Below are 21,263 nucleotides of genomic sequence, written 5' to 3'. Positions count from 1 at the left end.
AAGTGAAAGGAAGCAGCTCCTACCGAGTCAGAAAGCTCATTCTCTGTTCCTTAAAAGTAGCATTCCTGATACTCTTTAAGGAATTAGGGAGTCTCACATAAATGCAACTCATAAGCCCTGAGGTATTAAGTTAAGTAAGGCCTAAAGGTGAGGGGTGTCATCAGTCTTAATACATCCTCCTGCAACAGTCTTCGCAAGCCTCTCAGTTGAAACCAATGTTGTGCAAGTCTCAGCGTGTAACCAATCTGATTTATAGAGTTTGTTGTAAAAGTTGGCTTAAACTTGAACTGGACAAAAGAAATAAACGAAGCAGAAAAAAACCAGTGTGGCTCACCTGTGCTGTATCCATGCCTCTACCTGGACCAGAGGTAGGATTGCTTCTAGCACCTTGCTGGCTGAGCCTGGGAGCATCTCTAGTACCTTCTTTTCCACCATCATTTTGTCCACAATTGCCTTGAAGTAGCGCAGTGCACTGACCACCTCCTTCTCATGCTCTTCTAGCCTGCTAACTTTCTGCAAAAAGCACAAAAAGAAAAAAGAAAACGTTAGTCCTTGATTAAACTTCAACGGATCCACTAGGGTGAAAAAATACAGTGTAGGCAAACAATATTTAAAATATGGCTTATAAAAAGTCTGCTCTGATTCCACTATCACCAAAACATAAACAAAGGAATCCATTAAGGAAGAAGCTCGGCTTTCATCACATCTTTAAGCACCAGCTGCAGTGCTGCCGGGTTCCACGGTGATTTGGGAGGCTATGGGACACAGCAGAGAACCTTTTTCACAATAGAATATGGAAGCAGAAAACACAACACAAAAAGAACAGACTATTAAAAAAAAAAAACCTACAGGATTTCCCGTAACAGAAAACTTGCACACTCACCTTATTAGCAGGTTTTTCAGCACTTTTGGCTGCTGGCTCGGGCTGCGCCTGCTTTCCCTTCTTGGAAGGAGTCCTTTTGATCTTGGGAGAGTGGAACTTGTCTTTCAGTATCATGGTGATGGTGGACAAATGGGATCGTTGAGAGTCTTTGGGACAAAAAAAGAAGCAGAAAACTTTGCATCATTTGCTGATACCTGATAGGGGTTCAGATGCACATTTAAGATGACAAGCTCTGTAAAGTGCAGATCTTACCATCACTCAAACAGTCACTGGCAATATATCATTGACTATATATAAGAACTGGAGTGACCCCCTCCCCCCCATGTTCCAAATAGGAAGTACCTTCTGGTTCCAAAAAGCCAAAATTCTATAGACTTCTACAGAGAGATAAACAGCTATTACTCAGTCTATTTGTTACAATAAACATTTTTGCTCTATCATTTTTTAACATGTTTGTGCTACTTTGAACTTTTTTTCATGATATTTTTTCTATAGTTTAAGTAATTTAAGGTACAAACTGGGCAACTGAGTGCCTTAATAAAGTAGGTGGTCTCATGTCAAATGGTCGAACCGTTTTCTTGCCACATTCTCCCTAATCAAGTGGTAGGGGTGTGGACTTGTAACACTCCTGATTAGTGAGAGTGGTTGCCATAGAAGCGCAGACCGCCTCGGACCAATCACTGCTTATTGACGATATCTGGTTCAAACACGGTGATGTCCATATCACAAATAAGTGGCCACTGAATTGACTTCATGTAGTTTGAGCCGGACGTATTTTCCCACTCGGTCCACTTCTCATATAGTCAATGCATCATATTAAGCAACAATACGGAAGGTAAAAACAAAAAACAAAAGCTTCCTGGACAGTTCCTTAAAGTGGTCCATCAACATTTTTGTGCTACATACAAGGAAAGAGCAGACAAGTATGGAATTAATAAAGAGATAAAAAGCATTTTGTGGTTCTGAGATCAGCTGAGTAATGGGAGTCCGTGTGTTCATGGTTAAGAGGGGGAAAAAAAACATCCTCATCCCCATTAGCTGCACAATAATTGATCGCCGGCTCGTGGTCCTCCTTTGCCCCTTTGACTCTCTTATCTCCAAACTGAAGTGAATCAGGAGATAAAATAACTAACAGCAGCAGTGGGAGCCGGCAGGAAGTGTGGGTTGGATCGGCGACAAAATTGCTCCGGTATCAGCTGTAATCTCTCTGCAGTTTGATGACAGTGGGATCTGGCATTCCACAACCATCAGCATGAAGACGCTGAATGTTGAACAGCAATCAACAGCAGGAAAAAGCCACCAATCGGGCCTCCGACTGGGTAGAGCTTTCATCTGTGACATCGATCAACGTGCCGTCCTCCTATCCACCCCACTGTTCATATCCTCCACCCTTAATCCTTGTCAATCCTTAACCACAGCAGAAGCAACGATTGCAGCCTATGACGGCAGTAAAGCTCGTCACAAATGTTGATGAGACACTTCCATTTGAGTTCCCTTCCATAACAAATGCATGGCTCATCTCATGCTTTGCACTTTTTATTTTTAAGTCTGACCACGCTGCTGGACAAAAATAAACCCCAACACTGGCTGTTTTGGAAACATGACTAACTTACTAATGTTGGAAAACTGATTCAACATATTACAGATTTCGTCAATTTCTTCTAGATGGTATTTGCTCTCCTTTTGCAAATCCAAAGCCGTTTGTTGCACTTGGATAAAAGCCAGAGAGGAATCTTTCTTTTCTATGTAAAAGCATATTGGCATGTTTATCCACAATTTAGTGATTTTACCACACAGGCAAGGCTGCCTTTTTATTGTGTTAATCTTGAACATCGACAGAAAAATATATCAGGAACAAAAAATGTCAAATGAAAACTTCACAAGATTTGGTCCAGATGGGAATAAACAAACTCCACCAAAGACGAGAATCTTGATTTTTTTCTTTTTTTACTACTGACGCTTAAAAGTCAGGGAGAACTTTACTGCTCAACAGCTGTTTGGATCAAAACAATGGTGCTTAGCTCATGAGGTTTTGTCCTTCTATGGGGGAACCCAGATATAGCATTCATAGTTTACAGCACTGAGGCTTTTCCTGTTTTTCTCTGTGGCTAAACAGAGATCTGTCAGTCATATCTGGTACAGGACTCACTGGGATCATCTTTTGATTGTGCCTTCCCGTCTACTTGAATTGAGGCTTAAACTAGTGCTGGACTTTAAAAGCAGTTCCATGGGAATAGAGAGGCCATCGACATGATTTATAGAGTAGATCCTCAAAACATCAATGAAGCTCAGCTGTCTGCTATAAACACAAGGCTGTTTCCGTACACACTGGTTTCCCCAGCAAGACTAAATCAGAAAACTGGATCTTTGGTACAACCATCAAGCCGAAACAAAAAGAGTCTGACAACGTGAAACGAAGTTGTCTCGAGGCAGAGAGATGGTCTGTAATTATCAAGCTGTCTTGTCGGAAACTTGTGCCAGACACCCCCTTCTGTGCTCCTTAGCTTCCTGTCTGTTGCTGGCCAGAATTGTGAGCGAGCATAGCCACTTGTTACGATGTCTCAAATGCCGAATTTGATTAGTCAAAGGCTGGCCAAAAGTGAAATCTCACACCAAAAAAAAAAATAAAAAAAAAACACACACTTGATTCAGCTGTCAAGTCTAACTTACATTTCCTCTGGTGTGCCTCAAAAACTGGATACACAAATATGTGTGAAAATATGACTCACAGTCAAAACTTCCACTGTTTGTGTGCAGTTAAAATAAAACAAAAATTGAAGTCAACTCATACTTAACTCGATGTTATAATGTTTAACAAATCCATAAATCACACTAACTGAATCAAAATCTGATCTGTCAATATTTTGGGGGTGTTTGCCAACCTTAAAGACACACTCCGATTGTATTTTTTGGTGTTTTTAATATGTTCTTGTGGAATCTTTCTGATGGCTGAGGACATAAATTACAAAAAATTAAGCTTAAAGTGATTTTTATGAGTATATCTATATTCAAATTGTTCTAAATCAGGAGCAGACTAAAAAATAAGCCATTTGAGAAAGAGTATATTTGAGACATCAAAAATAAGCTGGGCGGGCCACAAGCTCCCTGCTCTGCTCCCATGCAATCACTTGCAGACGGCAATGTATGTCTTCATTTTGTCGTCCAAGCTGGTACCAGCTGGTTAACAAAACCTGGGTGAGTTTGAATTTAGCACTGTGGTGTAGTTGAGTCTCAAAAAGCTTTGCGAACAAACAGCTCGTCTGAATCCATCACGACACAATGGGCAAACAAAAACGTCAAAAAATACACAGACAGGATGTACCTGAGGCAATAAAACAGACAATAATTCAACAGATTCATACCCGATTACCACATTCATTTTCACTGCCTTGAGGCATTACATTCTGAAGAAAGGATCTTTCCAGGTAAATGGCATCCTTAACAGGAAGAAAACACAGTCTGGAATTTCCCTATTTGAAGTCCTAATTTGCCATTACTAAAACACTGGTTAAACTTTAAGACTTGCTAATCTTTAAATAAAACATGTTTTTCCCCATTTTTACTATTTTAATGGATCCAACGTCTTGCACCAACTTACAATACAAGAATACAATGAACAGATAAACAGCAATCCCCAGATGTTGGTAAATTAAAAAAAAAAAAAAGAAAACTTTGCATGTTTATGAAAGTCTGACGAAAGGGCTTGGCATGCAGGGGAAGTTCCTGTTCAGCTCAGATGTGATCTACCATTTAAAGGACAGCTGCTTGGCCGGTCCCCGTCCCTCTTCCCTTACGACAGGATGATAACAGGGTGGAAGGATTTGGAAGTTGTGCTTCAGGTTACATATACAGATGTCACCCTGTGCTAACCTTCTGCTCAGTGAAAGTCTGTGCAAGCACCAGTTCCAGATGCATTTTGCAAATTAAAAGGCAAACCAAGCAACTCAAAGGGCTTTTTATTAAAGCAGTAAGAGTTAAAAAGACAAAAATTACAATTAAATTAGGACTAGATTGGGGATATTTTGTTTCGTTGAGCATTTATGTCTTTGTCATTTCACCCAAAAAAATAAAGCATAAAGAACCAATACATTTTAAAATAGTTTTGAAAGACAAGATTTAAAAATTGTGCCTAAATTTCTCCACAGGTGAGAGCTTCAGAAAACTAAGAATAAAGATCGGAAGCCTATAAAGCAGTTGAAAAACCGAGCAGGAGGAAAAAAAAGGGAAAGACATAGAAAAGTTCAACAAGAAGCCATTAAAAGCTTAGTGAATTATTTATTCCTTTAATGTAGTGCTTTCTTCCTGTAGGCTATGTGGTTGTGTTTTCAGTAGGAGTCAGTCGTTCACATCATGCGCCTGTACATAAAAACATGTACTGTGCTGCGTTTATGTGTCTAAAAATGGCAAAGAAGCAGTCTTGGTATTTGCAGTGGTCACCAGTTCATTTTTCAAGAGATGTCTGCAGAGATCCTGTAGTGCTTTTTTATGGCTTTTTCAAAGGTCCTGTTTAGGAATGTTGTTCACCAGTGAGCCACATAGAAACTGACAGCATCAAGTCCACAAACTGAATAGATGACAGGTGTTGAGATGCTAAGTGCTCTTTCCGTTTGTCGTATATTGTATTTCCTCTAAATGATAAAATAGACTGCAACCCATGATTTCCTCATACATAAAACTTTAGTAAATTAAATGTAAAAAACAAAATATTGGGTCTTAACAATCACTAATTTGTCCATGACTTTTTTTCTTTATTATGGATTTTGGTGGCTGCTGCGACTTAAACCCCGGAGCGACTTGTGGTCCAAAAAATACGCTAACTGGCAAAGGAAAATTATTTTGCAATGGTTAAAAAACAAATTTGAATTGTGAATTTTGTTTTGTTTTTTAAGATCGCGTTAATGAAAAGGTCAAACGCGAACAATCACTGATGGCTGTAGTTAAATGTAAATGCATGATAAAGGTAATTGATGAGTATTAGCCACTTTAAAATGTCCTAAGGATTCCAGAGATGATACGCTAACAGATACTTTAATAAAGAACAGTTACAGAGATGGTGCTGAGAAGCAATTGGAAAAGTGGTTACAAACGGCCAACTGTCTCATCCTTTAAGTGCCTATACAACAATTCTGTATGTGTGCTTAAGAGCACACTTGCAAACACACATTAAGTATTTTCTAGGCTTGATCTAACCTCAACTTAGCAGGTATATAACAGCTTTCCAACATATTTTTCCGTATGTCCATTTTAGAAAGCAGAGCAGAAACACCGGCAATGGGTCAGTGGTCAGGAGTAAATATTGTGAAGATGGGGGTGCTCTGCAGCGTGGGTTGCATGGAAACCGACAGCATGGCTGACCAAGATCGACATGGCACATCCACAGAGAAAAGACAATCTAGGTTGTAGGAGAAGGGCGTGAAAAACATTGCACTGCAACAGTTTTCCCTGTTTTGTCAACTTTCCAAATCTGGCACTAATGTGACATTGCAACAAACAATAATCAGCACAGACATATAAAAACTAAATTTAGCTTAACTACACCTTAGAGCAGACTATGCAAAGTTCCTTAATTACAGACTGCACAAAAGGAAACATGGCAAATGTCATGACTATATTGAGGGCAGTGGGTCAGACTACCCACCAATTCTTTACAAAAGACAGAACTACACTGTATAGACCAAAGTTTTCTTTACATCAAGGATAATTACATAAGCCATTTCACTCTAATTTATAATTCACTGGCATATAATTAAGTAGAATAATGACAGGTCTAGGCAGGAAATTAATGTATTGTTTTTAAAAAACCATTTGGGGGACCAAATTGAGAATTACTGTAAATAAATCCAAAATTATTCAAATAACAAGTGTGTAATAACACATGACGAATAGATTTCAAATTTCATTATGTTGAGAACGTTTTTTGTAATTATAGAATCAAAAGTAAACCTTCCATTGACGATTAGGCAATAAAGAACACAAACAGATTAGCTGCAGCTTTACTGTAATAGTCTTAAGTGAGGTGTCTGCACGCAGATTTCTAGCATCAGGACTTTTGTGTTAAACATTTTCACAAGTTACAAACCTCATCACGTCCTCTGTGAAAGTAAATTAAACTGCCTTCTAAACTCTATTTGTAATCTGTGTTTGGATTCACTGTGCGGCGATTCTGCCTTGACTTGTCGTTCAGTCGTCCTGCTGCTTTGTTGTTGTAAGTCAACATTGGCTTATGGGCCATACCAAATTCTTTGAATAGATCTGCACATCTCCCAGAGGATTTCAGAAACGCAAAACAGCTAAAAAATGTATCATCAGTTTTGGTGGCTCAGCTGCCATATTAACACCCCCCACCCCACCCCGGAGGCAAGTGAGCATGAAGGACTTTACTACACTGCTACTGAAAGAAACTCTTTCACAAAGCTGGTGCTGTATTTTTGAAATGTTTTATGCATGCTGTTGGATCACATCACACTGCACTGGCTATGGGCTGTGACTGACCTCTACACTATTGTGCGTGTTCGAATAATCCCGACTCTGGCAGCGGTAGTGAAAATCCGATGAATTCAATATAGGTCGACATCTCATTACGAGCACCAGGCAAGCTAATGGAACAAAATAACGGGAGCACTTTGCACAATACTTCATTGGGGTTGTATTGAAAGCCATCCACTGAGCCCTGAGGTCTGGTTGACTCAGTTGTCCTATGTACAGCAGCCACACATAAGCATCATTGTTGAGAAGCAGGAACCGGCAAGTATACAAAGATGTTCTGAGACTATTCAACCACAACCAAATGCAGGGGAAGACAATAAAGCTCCTTGAAACCCAGTCAGTTGAAGAAGGGGTTGAAGAGCTGAAACTCGGCTACATATGTTTAAGTCATAAATGTAACCTCTGCATAAAATTATGCTTCCCTTTCATTCATTTTCAAATGGGTTAAATTAGCTACAAAATGCTTGCTCTGTTTAGCCAAGACAAAAATGAGTACCAATGATTTAAATTTGAGGGTGTCTTTACTCTAGAAGGACTGGTGTACAATATTTTGCCACACTCTCAATCCTTTAATTTTCTTTAAAATCGACAATGAGCTTTATAATCCGCTATTCTGTAAGTATGAATTATGGTAGCGCTTAATAACCTTGAATCAATTTTCTGTTGAGCACTGCACTCAGAGGTTTGACAAACTGTTTTAGTACAAAGAATGGAAAAATTGAGAGAATTGTTTTGTATTTTATGTGTTATAACTGAACAATGTTGAGAGACATTATGAGTCAAGTTTGATTTATCAGTCATGTTGCATCTGCATGGGCTGCTAATTGCAGATAAATGAGAGGCACATGAAGAACAACACAGTTCACAAGAAAAACTTCCCATCAAACCCCTCTGACCAATTGCCTCCCTCTTTGCAGCTCTAGGTTTCTTGATAAGTGTGGTCACACCACCTTACTGTTCTATTTCACCGAAATGCGCCTTAAAAAACTGGTGCAACTTATGAAAACAGACCATTCATTTACCATAAACTTGTGGTACCGCTTGTGGTCTGGCAAATACTTTATTTCAATTAAGGAAAACATGTTTTTTTCCTGGTTTTCTCTGTATTCACATTTCCACAATTGAGCTAGCTGAACAGTTCGAACGGCTGCTTGTCTGAGGGTAGAAATGCCAAAAACACGCACCGACCAGAAAGAGCAGGAAGAATCATAATTTATCAGCGAGTGTCCTCTCACTACAAATACTGGTATGGAGGAAATCCACTGACTAAAATAAAAAAAATGTGATGAGATACAGACCACTAAAAGCGTCATTGCGAGCTGTTTGGAAGGACGTATGGAGTTCCTAGTCAGAGTGGCACGATTGACTAAAACAGGAGGCAGTTCATTGCGTCTGACTTGACACTGCTGTTATACGATGCTGCTGCTTAGGTTTGAATTGGGGGCAAGACTTTGCATTAATTTTACAGTAGTACCTGTCATAACCTCCTTTATGAGTACTAAACTAGTTGTGAGTTCCATTGATGATCTAAAAATCAATTAATGACTAAAGGTGCTATTAAGTCTAAAAAGTGTTAAGACAATTGGCAAAGTGTCATTAAAGGGTGTGTCACACTTGCAGGATGCAAACGGGAAAATCACACAACCCGGGTATACACACCCTCCTGGGTACCCCTCCCGTTCCTTCCCTACTGACGCCGAAGTTGCTGGTATGATTTCCTGTCCCTTCTCCATCAGCCAGCGTCACTCCTTTTTCACAGCCCAGTGTAGCTTGGGCTTAGCACTTCCTCCTCCCGTGGTCTCCAATACAACAGTTTGGCTCTCTCAATAGGCCTCGCCAGACACGCATGCCGTCAGAAACTCAGATGAAGCAAAGAAGGTCACTGTATCAAGGAACACAGACTGGCTCAAAGAAGTCTGAACCTTCAGGTGACCTTCTGCCCACAGTGGGTCGCTGCATGTTTTAGCATTCCATTGAAAGCTTTGCTTTCTGAGCTGAATCTTTTAGTAGACGGAGCGCACACGGCCTAGCAGGTCTCAGTTCACTTTGAGTGAAATCAACACTCTAAAGATCCACAAGGAGCTATAAATATCCAGCTTGTCAGTATCTCTAACATCAAGCAACATCAGAAAAGATACAGGAGGAAAAGATGCTGCAATCTGTCCTATGAATTCAGAGTTCTCAGCAAACAGCAGCTGCTTGGCAAGAGTGCAAAAGGCAAACAGGCAGTATGAAGCACTTGAAATAGGAGACTGATCTTATACACAGACAAAAAGCCACAAGAGAACCAATCACTTCACTGCTGAGAGCAAGACTCAGATAGGGAGAGAGGCAGAAGCATAAACAGCAGTAAATGGCCTCAAGCAGTGAGAAGTGGTACCACTCGCGTCATGTTAGAGAGCTGTACAAAGTTCATTTTGTCTGTAGAGCGGGCTGCTCGTCATTCTCCTGACACTTTACACAAACGCTGCATTGGAGAGGACTGACAGACGCCACACAACCCTTAGCATCCAGAAATACAAATACACAACGGCAGACCAAATTCTCCATCATTTTACAGCTTCCTTAAAAAGAAATGGCTTGGAATGGAACAAGCGTTTGGATAAAGATTTATACCAACATATTTCAACTACATAAAAATGAAGAATCTGTCATAATAAAAGACTGTTTTTAAAGGTGATTATAAGAAATCAAAGCCTGTTCCACTGCAGTTGCACTGCCAGAAAAACAGCAAAGAACCACAAGGCTAAATTCTCCATTTCCATTTGAAAATATGAATTTGTAGATTTAAAAAAAAGATATCATTGTTATGTGGTCAAACCTATCCACATTATCAACGCTCTGCTATAAATTGTTGACAGTATCCCAGACAAGCAGCAAGAGTCCCAACTCTGTGAGTCAAAAATATCCATGCCTTGAGCATTTGCTCTCTAGGGTGCCAAAAGAAAAAAAAAAAAATACTCCACTGATGTAGCTCTTTCTTAGTCGTGCTAACCAGAAAACAGTCGGCTCCCTGTACATCACAGCGCAAACTGGTCCAGTCATTCTTGGACCAACAAACACTGATTTTACTAAGCTTAGTTTTTTTTATTATCCACATCTAATTATATTATTTGATTTTATGATCCCCAAATCCATTACTCCTCAATTCTAATACAGAATAAAGCATATTGTGTGATTGCAGAAAAGTCCATCTAAAATGGGTTAAAGCCCCATCCTGCACTGTCTCTTTGCCAAATATGACGTGTAGAGCTATCAAAGGAGGTAATTCATTTAAAATGTACCAGTCCACCCACAATGTTGAAAAATATTTCATATTTAAGGCTCATAGTGTAGACTAAGATCACTTCTGTGCAATTTCATGTTACGACAGGTGCCACATCATATTATTTTATGCCTTCATTTCTATTGAAAACCCATTTAAATTAAATTTTAATTTTTTACGTTTTTAACATCTTTTTGTGGAATTTTTCTGATGATGGTGGACATACCGGTATATTAAAAAAATGAAATAGAAAATTGCCTTTCTGAGTGTTGTTGCTGTATGTGGGTATTTATGCTGTGTTTCTCATTTGTACACTAGTGTTTGTTTTGTGTGTGTTTAAAACTTTGTTAAAAAAGCAATAAAAAAATATATTTTTAAAAATTGCCTTTATGAGTATTAGTTTAAATTGTTGTGAATCAGGAGCAGACAAAGTGACTTAGAAAGTATGCTTTAGGTTACGATATGAGGATAACTTACTATATGTTATACTGGAGATTAATATTGTGATAACGATATGATTTGACATGTAATATTTCTTAATAAAAAATGATGTCAAAAACATCTCAATAAAACTGTTCAAGTTCTATAAGAATTTCAATTAAAAGTATTTCCATTTAAGTTCAAACCCCATAAACCCACACTTTTTTTTCCCTGGGGTTTTAAAAGCTCAGTTATCCTTTTAGGATGCTTGAAGACAGAGTTCCAAAAAGAAGTAGATCAGCAAAAGACTGGCACGATCAAAAATAAAGTCTCAGTCTGCTCACAGGGCAGGAGGTTCAGTCAGTCGCTGACAAATTTGACATTATTTTTATGCAGGTTTACCATTTCCTGTTTGGTATCATATAAAGATGAACCATTAGACAACTCGTCTTTTTGTCACATAAACATCGGAACATCCACTGCATTCATCCACTATGCAAGAGGCGACCGTGGCGCAGAGGTAGAGCGGGTTGCCCTCTGATCAGAAGATTGCAGGTTCCCAGCGGCCTGGCTAGGGTTTTGGATGACAGCTCCACCACCATCAGTGTTTGAAAGCGTGTGTCGGTCTGTATGCGCTGCTTTTTTTTCCAGGAGTGAGTTTAAGAAAATCAGCAAGCCTGGTGTAATTTCTCTCCAAGAAAACATGCTCCAAGATAAGCACACTATAATTATAAAAAAGACAGAGTACCAACAGCCGTATCCACGAGCCACAATTACAATCATTTGAGGAACACTTCTGCGTTATGGCTGCAATAAATTTAAATTACAGTAAACTATTTTTGTGTGAGATCAACTGATGTTTAACAGCCCATTTATGAAACACTAGTCCCAGGCTAAGATTTAATTGTGCGTCATTGTTGGTTTATGAAATGTAGTAATGTTTGTATTTTCCATCTTGTAACAAAAATCATTTTTACATTTACATTACATAAAAATTACATTTTTGAAGACTTTTTTAATGTTTGCACTTTTGACTGATTAATAAAAGTAGAAAACATTAAATCAAAGTATTAAAAAAAGGAAAATAAAAGCTAAATGTTGAAAATTCTCTTGTGTTGCGTAAGCTCAACTATAAAGGTTGTTTTGTGTTTTTTAAACATAAAAGATAATTTTATTTTCTAATAAAATTATTGAACATTTGCAGAAACCCTTTTTAAAAAAGGTAAATAAGAAATGAAACTTTTGTCTCGTACCTTTCCTATATTCACACATTTGCTCATCCTGATGTTATAGAAAGTCAGACAAAAATCTGTAAATCCCAAAAAAGTTATGAATTTGAAAAGATTCCACAAATATAGAAAACAAATGTGTATATAGTGATCCCGGGAGGGTTACATTCAACCCACACAGGTGAAATCAGCTAAATAGGATTGTAAGTGAGCCTGATTATTACACTATTACACAAACATTGTCATACTTTTCTCTCTTGTTTAAACTCTCAAAGTTCAAACCTTCACAGAAAAATAAGTCCAGTATTCTAGACTGAAAACATAGAATGCACCGGCTTTCACTCCATGTGGGCGCCGCCCATTTCATGACGTCACCAACCTCTGCAGCGCGTCTGCGTTTCGTTCATGAAAACAAACGACATCCAAACTTTTGCAAAGATGGGTGGATATTGTGCGTAACAAAATAAAATAAAATAAAAATCAAAGCATTTTTGCAGATCACCGCTAGCTCTGCGGAGAAAGTGGGTGTGTGTGTTAGCCTGGGGGCGGTGCTTGCAGTGCAGACTCTTCCTGGAAGGGGCTGTTCCTCACTCATCTATGTCACAATGTGAGAGAGGAATTCTCAGAAATACTTAAACGGATCAAAAATACTGCTTTGGGGTTAATTTTTGTGAGGAATTAACATTATAACACACCTAAAAGCTCAAAAATTAATTTTGCACGGTATAGGCCCTTTGAAAATCTTCTCAGCGTGTGACAACAAACTAAGCAAATCATGGCTAGTAAATTATCTCCATGATATGCATTGCATGCCTGTTGGGTTCATTTCAACAATGCATGGTGATGCTCATGTTAAGAAACATTCATCTTTCCTGAAAGTTGACTGACAGCAATTCTTAAACACTTTTCTCATTTTTGATGAAGTTATTCCTCTAAATTGTAGTTATGGGTTTTCTTCAGTAGGGAAAAAGTGCAGGTGATTCGCCGCATTCTGCCATGACCACAGCTAACTACGGTTGCACTGGCATTACCAGGCAGGGGAGGGACTCTCCCTTCACAGATTCTTTCTGAGGAGTGTTTTGTCCTGCATTTGCAGACTAAACCAAAAAAAAACAAGAAAAAAAAAACAATGCTGACTTTGCAGCGAAGAAATGCAAAGATTTTTTCAAGCAAGCACCCATATGGACTCTGTTTCGAAAAAAAACATATTAAAACTCTTGCCGTTGTCTAATTACACAATGATGAACTCAACTACCTCAATAAGGAAGCTTTTACGTGCTCTAGCTCACCAGGGGTGAATCACTTCACAACATAACAGAGGAAGTCCATAGCCATAACAAACATTGATAAATCCTGCTATATTAACATCTATATGTGGGTCGACAAACATGTGCAGATACTGTGGGGAAGCTGGCCAGGGAGTGCATGTATTAGATGCATTCTTTGCCATTGTGCAACAAGATTAAAGCATCAGCATCCAGACGCACAGACAGAGCCTCACCTGATGATTGCTATGGTTTCTACCATTTTCAAAGGCGACAAGTCAAAAACTGGACTTTTGATAGAAAGCTCTGGGGCCTGCAGTGAAGCCACTTTGAGCCGGGTCCACCCATTACTTTAGAGGAGCAAATGAGAACTTTGCATAAAGCCACACAACACAAAAGCCCCAGCAAGAATGTCCCCTGCATTTCATTCTGCCAGTAAGTCCATTTTATACAAAAACTCCCAAACAGCAGCCCAAACAAAGTCCTGAATATGCTTAAAAAACAATAAAAGCTATAATTTTTCCTTCTTAAAAAAAGAAATAAACACACTCCCATGTTCAGACAGAAACACGATCTTTTCTACAATACACACACGTACTGTAAAGTTGTCCTTACCTGTGTCCTCATCATGCAGAGAGGAGTCTGTGTCCTCCAAGGAGACCTGACTCCTCCAACTTATATTGCCCATCAAAGAGACCCAAGTTCACAGCTATCCAGGCAACACTGAAGCTGTCACTTTCTGAATGCTGTGATTCCTTGATCAAGCCCTGAGTTGTACAGCCATCACTCAGGGGAAATGCTGAGAATTAGTCACGCATCACGTTCTTGTGATCATTTTTTCCTTGACACAACACCTGAGGAGAAATACGCACAAATAGCTCCAAAAATGAGGAACTGAAGAGCATCCTTATAACACAACAGTGTCTAAAAATGAATGGCTTTTAAAATGGTAAAAAAATTATAACAAAAAAAGAAGAAAAAGGTGGTGTCATCAGTGGAGAAACTCCAAACCAAAGTTCCCAGGGTTTAGGCACATAAGGAAATGGGAAGGCCACCCATAGAAATAAATAACCTGCTGTCTAGAATATAGGCCAGCAGACAAGAGTAAATGCAAAGGAAGCATAATTCAAAAATACTTAAGCGAAAAGTCACAGATGGAAGTTAAAAAGTGAATCCACCGTGCGTATAGAACTTTTATTCAATCACATATGGCATCTCCAAACAGCAGTCTTATCTGTGGTTGTTTTACTCCTCTGTGAAGATTTGGAAGAAGATGCCAAAAATGGAACATCCTTGAAAATATCCATGCAACAAAAATCCACTGGTTGGTTTCACAGACACAGCCTTCCGCTTCCTATTGATTGTTTCTCCGCAGTTTTTACCAAACGTGTACTCCATCCTCTTATCTACCTGAATACCCTAAGTGCAAAACCTTGCTTTCCCCTCTCCTGTTTTCTTCTTTTCCCCCTCCTTCTTTTCTTTTGCCTTCCCATCCACCAAAAAAAAAAAAAAAAAATTGTTTTTTGCAACACAGCAAAACTTATATGGGAACAGCAGGCCTCTTTTTTTCTGTGGTAAAGGGAGGGATAAATGCCTGCTCCCATCAAACCTCAAAGTTGCAGCATGTCAAACTGGGACCCATGGCTTGCCCTATGCAACAGTGGGATTACTAATCAGCAATGTGGGTAGACCAAATTATCCGTGGAAATCTTTTGTAATCAGAACTACTTTAGCTCTTGCTCAGAGTTCTGGTGACTAAGGCATGCACGGCTTGCTATTTCTGTCCATCACACAAAAAGATATTAAAGTCTGAGGGACTGGATTCACCACGTCACAAAACTCGCTTTAATACCGTATACTTCAGTCTTGCGTCTGCAAATTCTTTGGAGGAAAACTCTTTTTTATTGCAGTTAAAGTTTTTTTTTGGAGGCTAAACAAAACAAACACAAGTTTAATAGCATGCTGGAGGGTGTGGACTCTAAAATAAGCAAGTGATGGATCAGTTCTTCTGCGGCTGGTTGCCACTATGGACTGTCCAGTCGAAAAGAGACCGCAGGCTAATTATAAAACACCATGCAGCAGCCAAAATGTAGAACCAGTAACAACATACCAGAGCCTTTTGTGTCTCCAGGACAAATTTAAAACACAACGTTTGCAGTAGCTTAAGCATCAAGAAATGACTGAACTTTTAGAAATGTACAAAAAGAGTCAGCCAACACATCGACTTAAAGAAAAGTGTGTTTCAAAGCTCTCCAATTCAAAAGCCAGTTTTTTATTCTCAGTTCCTCCATTGTGCCAGAATAAACTAACAGATAAACTATTTACGTATTATAAAATTAATGCAGAAAGCTGTACATAATAGATCCAAGTGTGTACACTCACGCTATTTCAAACTCAAGTTCTCAAGGGCTGATGCTGTGCTTTTTTCCAACTGTGCCCACTGATTCCTATTGGTAGAAGACACTTGATCTACGTAATCAGCAGAAAGTAGGACAGGGACAGTGGCTCTAAAGGACTGGATTTTCGAGAGTACTGTATTGGTGAATAGCAGCACACTTGTGTAGCCACACTAGGTCCAAACAAGGAGGTATTTTTGTCCCAAGAGTTTGTTTTGTTTAGGAAAGGTGTAGGCTAACTTAAAACTCTATGGTGGACCAAACAGGCAAACCCTCGTTAGCTTGAAAATTTGGAGTCTCACTTTATGTTCAAATGAACCCTGGTGCGGTTCACTTCCAACAGATCTAAACAAATCGTTTAGCAGGAAAAACGGAGCATAAGTGAGGAAAAGATAGGTGTGCGATGCAAGTAAAGAGCACCACTATGCGATTCAAAGGAACAACTATTCTAAAAAATTAAAAAAAGGAGGACAAGCCCAAGAAGTTTGGCTAGATTGAACAAGCTGCAAGACAAGAATGATGTAACTTTTGTCTTGCAGAAATTCAAGACAAAAACAAAAGAGTAAGAACATGTAGCTTTTTGGGATCTACTGGTTCTTATGAACTAGCTTTAAAAGACTGTAGAGAGAAAAATCTAATATTTAATCCGCTTTGTTTTTGTAAAACAAGACAAAGAAGCATTACTATAATCCCACTGGTTAATTTTGTGTGTGTGCATGGAGTGAGGAATGTTGCTGGTGGTGGGTAACATCCTTATTTCAGTCTGTACAATAAACAAACTAGCATAATATTAATGCGATAAGATGAAACCCTGTAGGCCCCATTGCCAAAAATAATCCCTGCCAATGGCTCTAACAGTGGAGCTAAAAAAAACAACAACACAAGGCTCCTGTGCGCAGCAGAACAATTCCTAATCCCTGGAAACTGTTTAAAAAGTTAAAGTTTTGTGCACACTAGCATAAATAACACAGAATCGAAACAGAAGTGTATTATTTAGTATCTGCCAGTTTTTTGGGGCTAGTGCAGTTTTTAAATCAATGGAGCTCAGGGTAAAGTTGAAAAAGTAATACTCTCATCCAATTTTTCTTTAAAAATTATGGCAGATTTAACTTGTTTATGTTTTACCAATTTACAATCTAAACAACTGTATTAGCTTTATAGGTGATCTATAAAATGAAAGTGACTAAATTAACAGAAAAAGACCCCAAAAGCTAACATGTGTGGGCACGATAGTGGACATGAATTTGTCATGTCTTCAAAAGTAAGGATCCTGCACGGTCATGAGGACAAAACAATACAACATGCCACGTTTGGGGATAAAGCATCCACTGTAAATGAGAACTGGACTGAGTGATCTCTCCACCCTGATGTTCAAAAAAAGAAAGTACCTGCTGGTTCCAAGAAGCCAAAATCCCATAGACTTCTTGAGAAATGAACAGCTATTGCTGTCATTCTATTTGTCACAATTTCCATTCTTGCTCTAACTTTTTTTTTTTAACACGTTCTCACTAATATTGTTTTTAAAGTATTTTCTCTGTAGTTTAAGTTATAAACTGGCCAATCAGATGTTTTAATAAAAGTATCCGTGTCACAGATTCTCCTGAGCCCGCTTTCAAGACATGTGGACTTCCAACAAACTCCCTCCTTATTGGCTAGGGAGGTTGCCATAGAAATGATGACTCTGACGGACTCGGTCCAATCACTGCTTATTGACAATTTCTGGTTCCGACATGCCGATGTTCGTATGGGAAAAAAAAAAAAACAAAGCCACTAAATTGATTCAGTTCAAATGATTTTCTATGGGTGATGCCCACTCAATCACTCTACTTTTCCTTCACAGTCAATGGAATTAAAAAATAAATGTAAGAAATCAGCTAATTTTCTTTTACTCTGCCCAGTTCCTCCTCCCAGGTGTAAAATAGAAAGATGCAAGTTTTCCTGTCAGCTGCTCTGAGTGTTGAGCCAGGAGCACCAGATGTTGAATCTGCTTTTGGATTCCAGTTCAGCGATGAAGTCATACAGACAATTGGATTCAAACTCAAACAGATAAATCAGGGCTTGGTGTCCTGGCAGAAGAGAAGGGGGAGTTAAGGCAACTCTCAGCATACACTGAAGGTGTTTACATCCCTAGAGGGGAAAGGAAAAGTTAGGGGACTTTAAGACAGCGTAACCATGGCGATTTAAAAGCATGTTGCTGCAGCCAGTTCATCTGGTCATAACTCTCCAAATAGCCCCCCCAGTGTACGCATCGATAAAGCCGCTCAAACTTTGTGCTATGGTAACCACTTCAACAAAACAATTGCTTAAAATCTTTTTTTATATTTTCACTAAGAACAGGAATCTGCACTGACATGAACTCTGTCCCTGTTGTGTATTTGTCACACATTCCTCTGTCCAACACATTCTGTGAACAGGAATTCATATCATCATATTTGCCAATTAAGGTCAGAAGTGTGATGATTCAGTTATGTGTGTGTGGCCACAGAATATCTTTGGGAGTATTTTTCAGGATTGCTGTGTACTTGACAACAGTGACCCTGCAAACACCACTGAGTAGAAAACAAAAACAACACACAAAAGATGAAGAGGTCTCAAATGATGAATTCAAAAAGAAAAAGCATATGAAGTCATCTGTCTGCAAGACACGAAAAGAGTCGGAAACTTTTACGCCCGTGAGGAATGACTGGGCTGCTGGAGGATGACACTCCCTCCACTCCCTTTAGAAACAGCGCGCGCGGGTCTCTGTCCATTTCCCGCAGGAAACCTCGCGCAGGGCTGCGCGTGAAGCTAAGCAGGGAGACAGCTGGCGGAATGGGATGCAAGTATAGCAGGCGGAGGCGGGTGTAAAGTTTCCACGCAAAGGCACTCTGATGACCACTCGCGCGCTATGGTGTCGCCTCCAGAGACGTATTTGAAATGTCCATTTACAAACAAAATAAAAAAAAGTTTTGTGTTTGTCTGTGTGTGTGGTTTTTTTTTTAAACAAAATGTGCCACGTGCGCAAATCCCAAATCAATACAACACAAACACACGCGCGCAGTCTTGGGCGTGAACGCGATACAACTCCGCCGTAGTGGGAATCAGGGCAGCTAATGCTATCCATGAAAAAGCTAGCCTTTAGCTGTTAGCTGTCCTTACGGACGTGTCCTAAACCGTGATTATTAAAACAGAGAGCAGTTTTGTACCCATAAATCAGTTTGCCGAAGAGTTTTAATGGTTTTATTTTAGTGTACATGGCTCAGGATTTGTTCATTGGCGTCCAAGGATGCTAACCAGCCAAACCATAACATGATAGAGTCTATGGGAGCTGTGGAAATCAGAACGGGTGAAAAGCCGGTGATTTCCCACGTCAGGCTGGCAACACCTTCCCGGTTTTTAGTTCAGACTAGCTGGACCGGCTACAGATATCATCCCGTTGAAATCTCTGTTACCAGCATGCCCGTACCGTGACGCTTTATTTTAACCGGGTAACGATCCATGAGGCCCATATTTAAAACCACCACTTACACTGGACACATCCATCCAGTCTTATCTGGAACCTCGCATTGCCTATGGACTTATTTCCATGGATCCCACATTTTTCGGTCCATCCGCGGCCCGTTTGTTGTGGGGGGAAGCATTACCGAAAAGCAGCGGTGTGCTAGAGTCGCCGACGGGTCTTACCGTGCTTGCTTTCTATTTTTCTCGACATTTTCGTTGCCAGCAGCTGGGATCCCACTTGCAATTCAACGAAACGGTAGCTGCAGTCGAGCTTCACCCCGCGAATCCTCCGACTATTCCCTCATCTTGGATCTACTTTTGTGTCCGTGAGATGATTCCGCAGAATTCAATAATATAGATTTACAGGCCACACACATTGGTACGGTTAAAAAAAATCAGTCCCTGTCCGTCTCCGGGGTAATTTTCACTGCATACATAGACACACACATGCACACTCCACACACTCTCGATAATGCCCTGAACCGACGGTCGGGCTTAGCGCAGTCTGCCAGTGTAACAGCGCCCCCCTTCGCGAGGAATGAGTCACAGCAATCTGTCACAAAAAGATGGGCGTGTTTTTATTTCTGTTCACAGTTGAAACTTGCGTTTTTACCTCCAAAGCCAAAGAATGGGACTCAAAAAAGCTCCGTACAGTTACTTTTACAACCACCATCAAAAAATAACAACAAGGAGTGAATTATAAATAAACTTAATTTGGTATAAATTGACTTTACATGAGAAAAGATCATATAAACATATAGAAAGGGGTCTCATAAAACATACATTTTTTTTGTAATTTTCTGGAAAATATTTATTTGGGGGACAGTTTAATTTAATTAGATATGAATTTGATAGGATATGCCCATAGTAATGTGCTTTTATGTACGTATACATTTTGTTGGTGTGTTCTAGACATTTCTTTGTGGAATATGTGCATAAAATATATTTTCATTCTTGGTGCAACATCAGTGTAAAAAGCTCCCTGAAACAAACTGGTGAGTACTGGAACTTAAAGTTAAAAATATATACAGTACATGCATACATGTTGCAGATTATACAAATATTGGGAGTTACACCAAAAAGGAACAGTTGTCGAATTCTGTTCCACTTTTGCAAGAAATTTACCACTATGAATATACTAGGTTTTACCATTTTGATGAGGAAAAAATCTGTATTTTAGACAAGAATTCTTGTCTATGCTTTCAACATGATTTGTTTAGTGTACATTTTGATCTCTTTTACGTAGACATCGGCTGCTGACTTTAATAGAAAAGCCCATTCCCCTTTGATCCTGAAAACATAAAGGACGGACACAAAGGTTTTGACTCGTCGTGACAATAAAAGCTTCCCCTGGGAGTTTGAATAGAATTTTGAAGCTTTGTTATTATGTACTTGTATCCAACCACAGTTGGCTTAAATGCCTCAAAAATGAAAGGACTCGAAAAGAAGAGAAGCAAGAGACTTTATTCATCAGTTTACCACAACTTCACTTACTTTGTTCTGCATGAGCTTATGTCTCCTGACAATAAAGCACGCAATGTCACAATTTTAATGAAAAAATAGGTCAAACTGATAGAATCATCTAAAATTCTTTGAGTCATTTTGTTCAGCTTATCTTGTTATGAACAGAGAAGACTCATCTTTTCAAACCCCTTTATTATGCATTGTCCGATACTACTCCCAAACCTTGTGCAGCTCACCTCATCAGCTGTTTTATAATTAGTCATGAAACCAAGGCCTTGAGATTCAGAGAGTCATATTTACGCTGGCTGTTGTTATGGCTGAAAACTCGGTCTGTTGCTTGCACAGCAGAAACCACTCCCGTATAACAAGTGCAAA

General features: G+C 39.3%; 1 protein-coding gene across 7 annotated transcripts in view; it reads right to left on the bottom strand.

Annotated features, from left to right (window-relative positions):
- LOC101158464 (rap guanine nucleotide exchange factor 1) overlaps positions 1–19,926 on the bottom strand; it is a 43,763-nt gene extending 23,837 nt beyond the window's left edge. For 4 of the 7 annotated variants that reach the window (XM_023961164.1, XM_023961166.1, XM_023961167.1 and 1 more), the window contains exons 1-3: positions 19,608–19,926; positions 884–1,029; positions 335–513 (exon numbers count right to left, since the gene is read on the bottom strand). In XM_023961164.1, coding sequence (XP_023816932.1) covers positions 335–513; positions 884–1,029; positions 19,608–19,635 — 353 coding nt within the window. In that variant the 5' untranslated portion in view covers positions 19,636–19,926. The remainder of the gene's footprint in view (positions 1–334; positions 514–883; positions 1,030–19,607) is intronic. The other 3 variants (XM_011481546.3, XM_011481548.3, XM_011481547.3) reach the window with 1 other exon arrangement.
- Between the last annotated feature and the right edge of the window lie 1,337 nt (positions 19,927–21,263).

The sequence above is a fragment of the Oryzias latipes genome, chromosome 12 (genome assembly GCF_002234675.1).
Source record: "Oryzias latipes chromosome 12, ASM223467v1".
In the NCBI taxonomy this organism is placed as follows: Eukaryota; Metazoa; Chordata; class Actinopteri; order Beloniformes; family Adrianichthyidae; genus Oryzias; species Oryzias latipes.
Note: the sequence above shows the minus strand (reverse complement) of the source record. Positions and strands in the feature narration are given on the sequence as shown.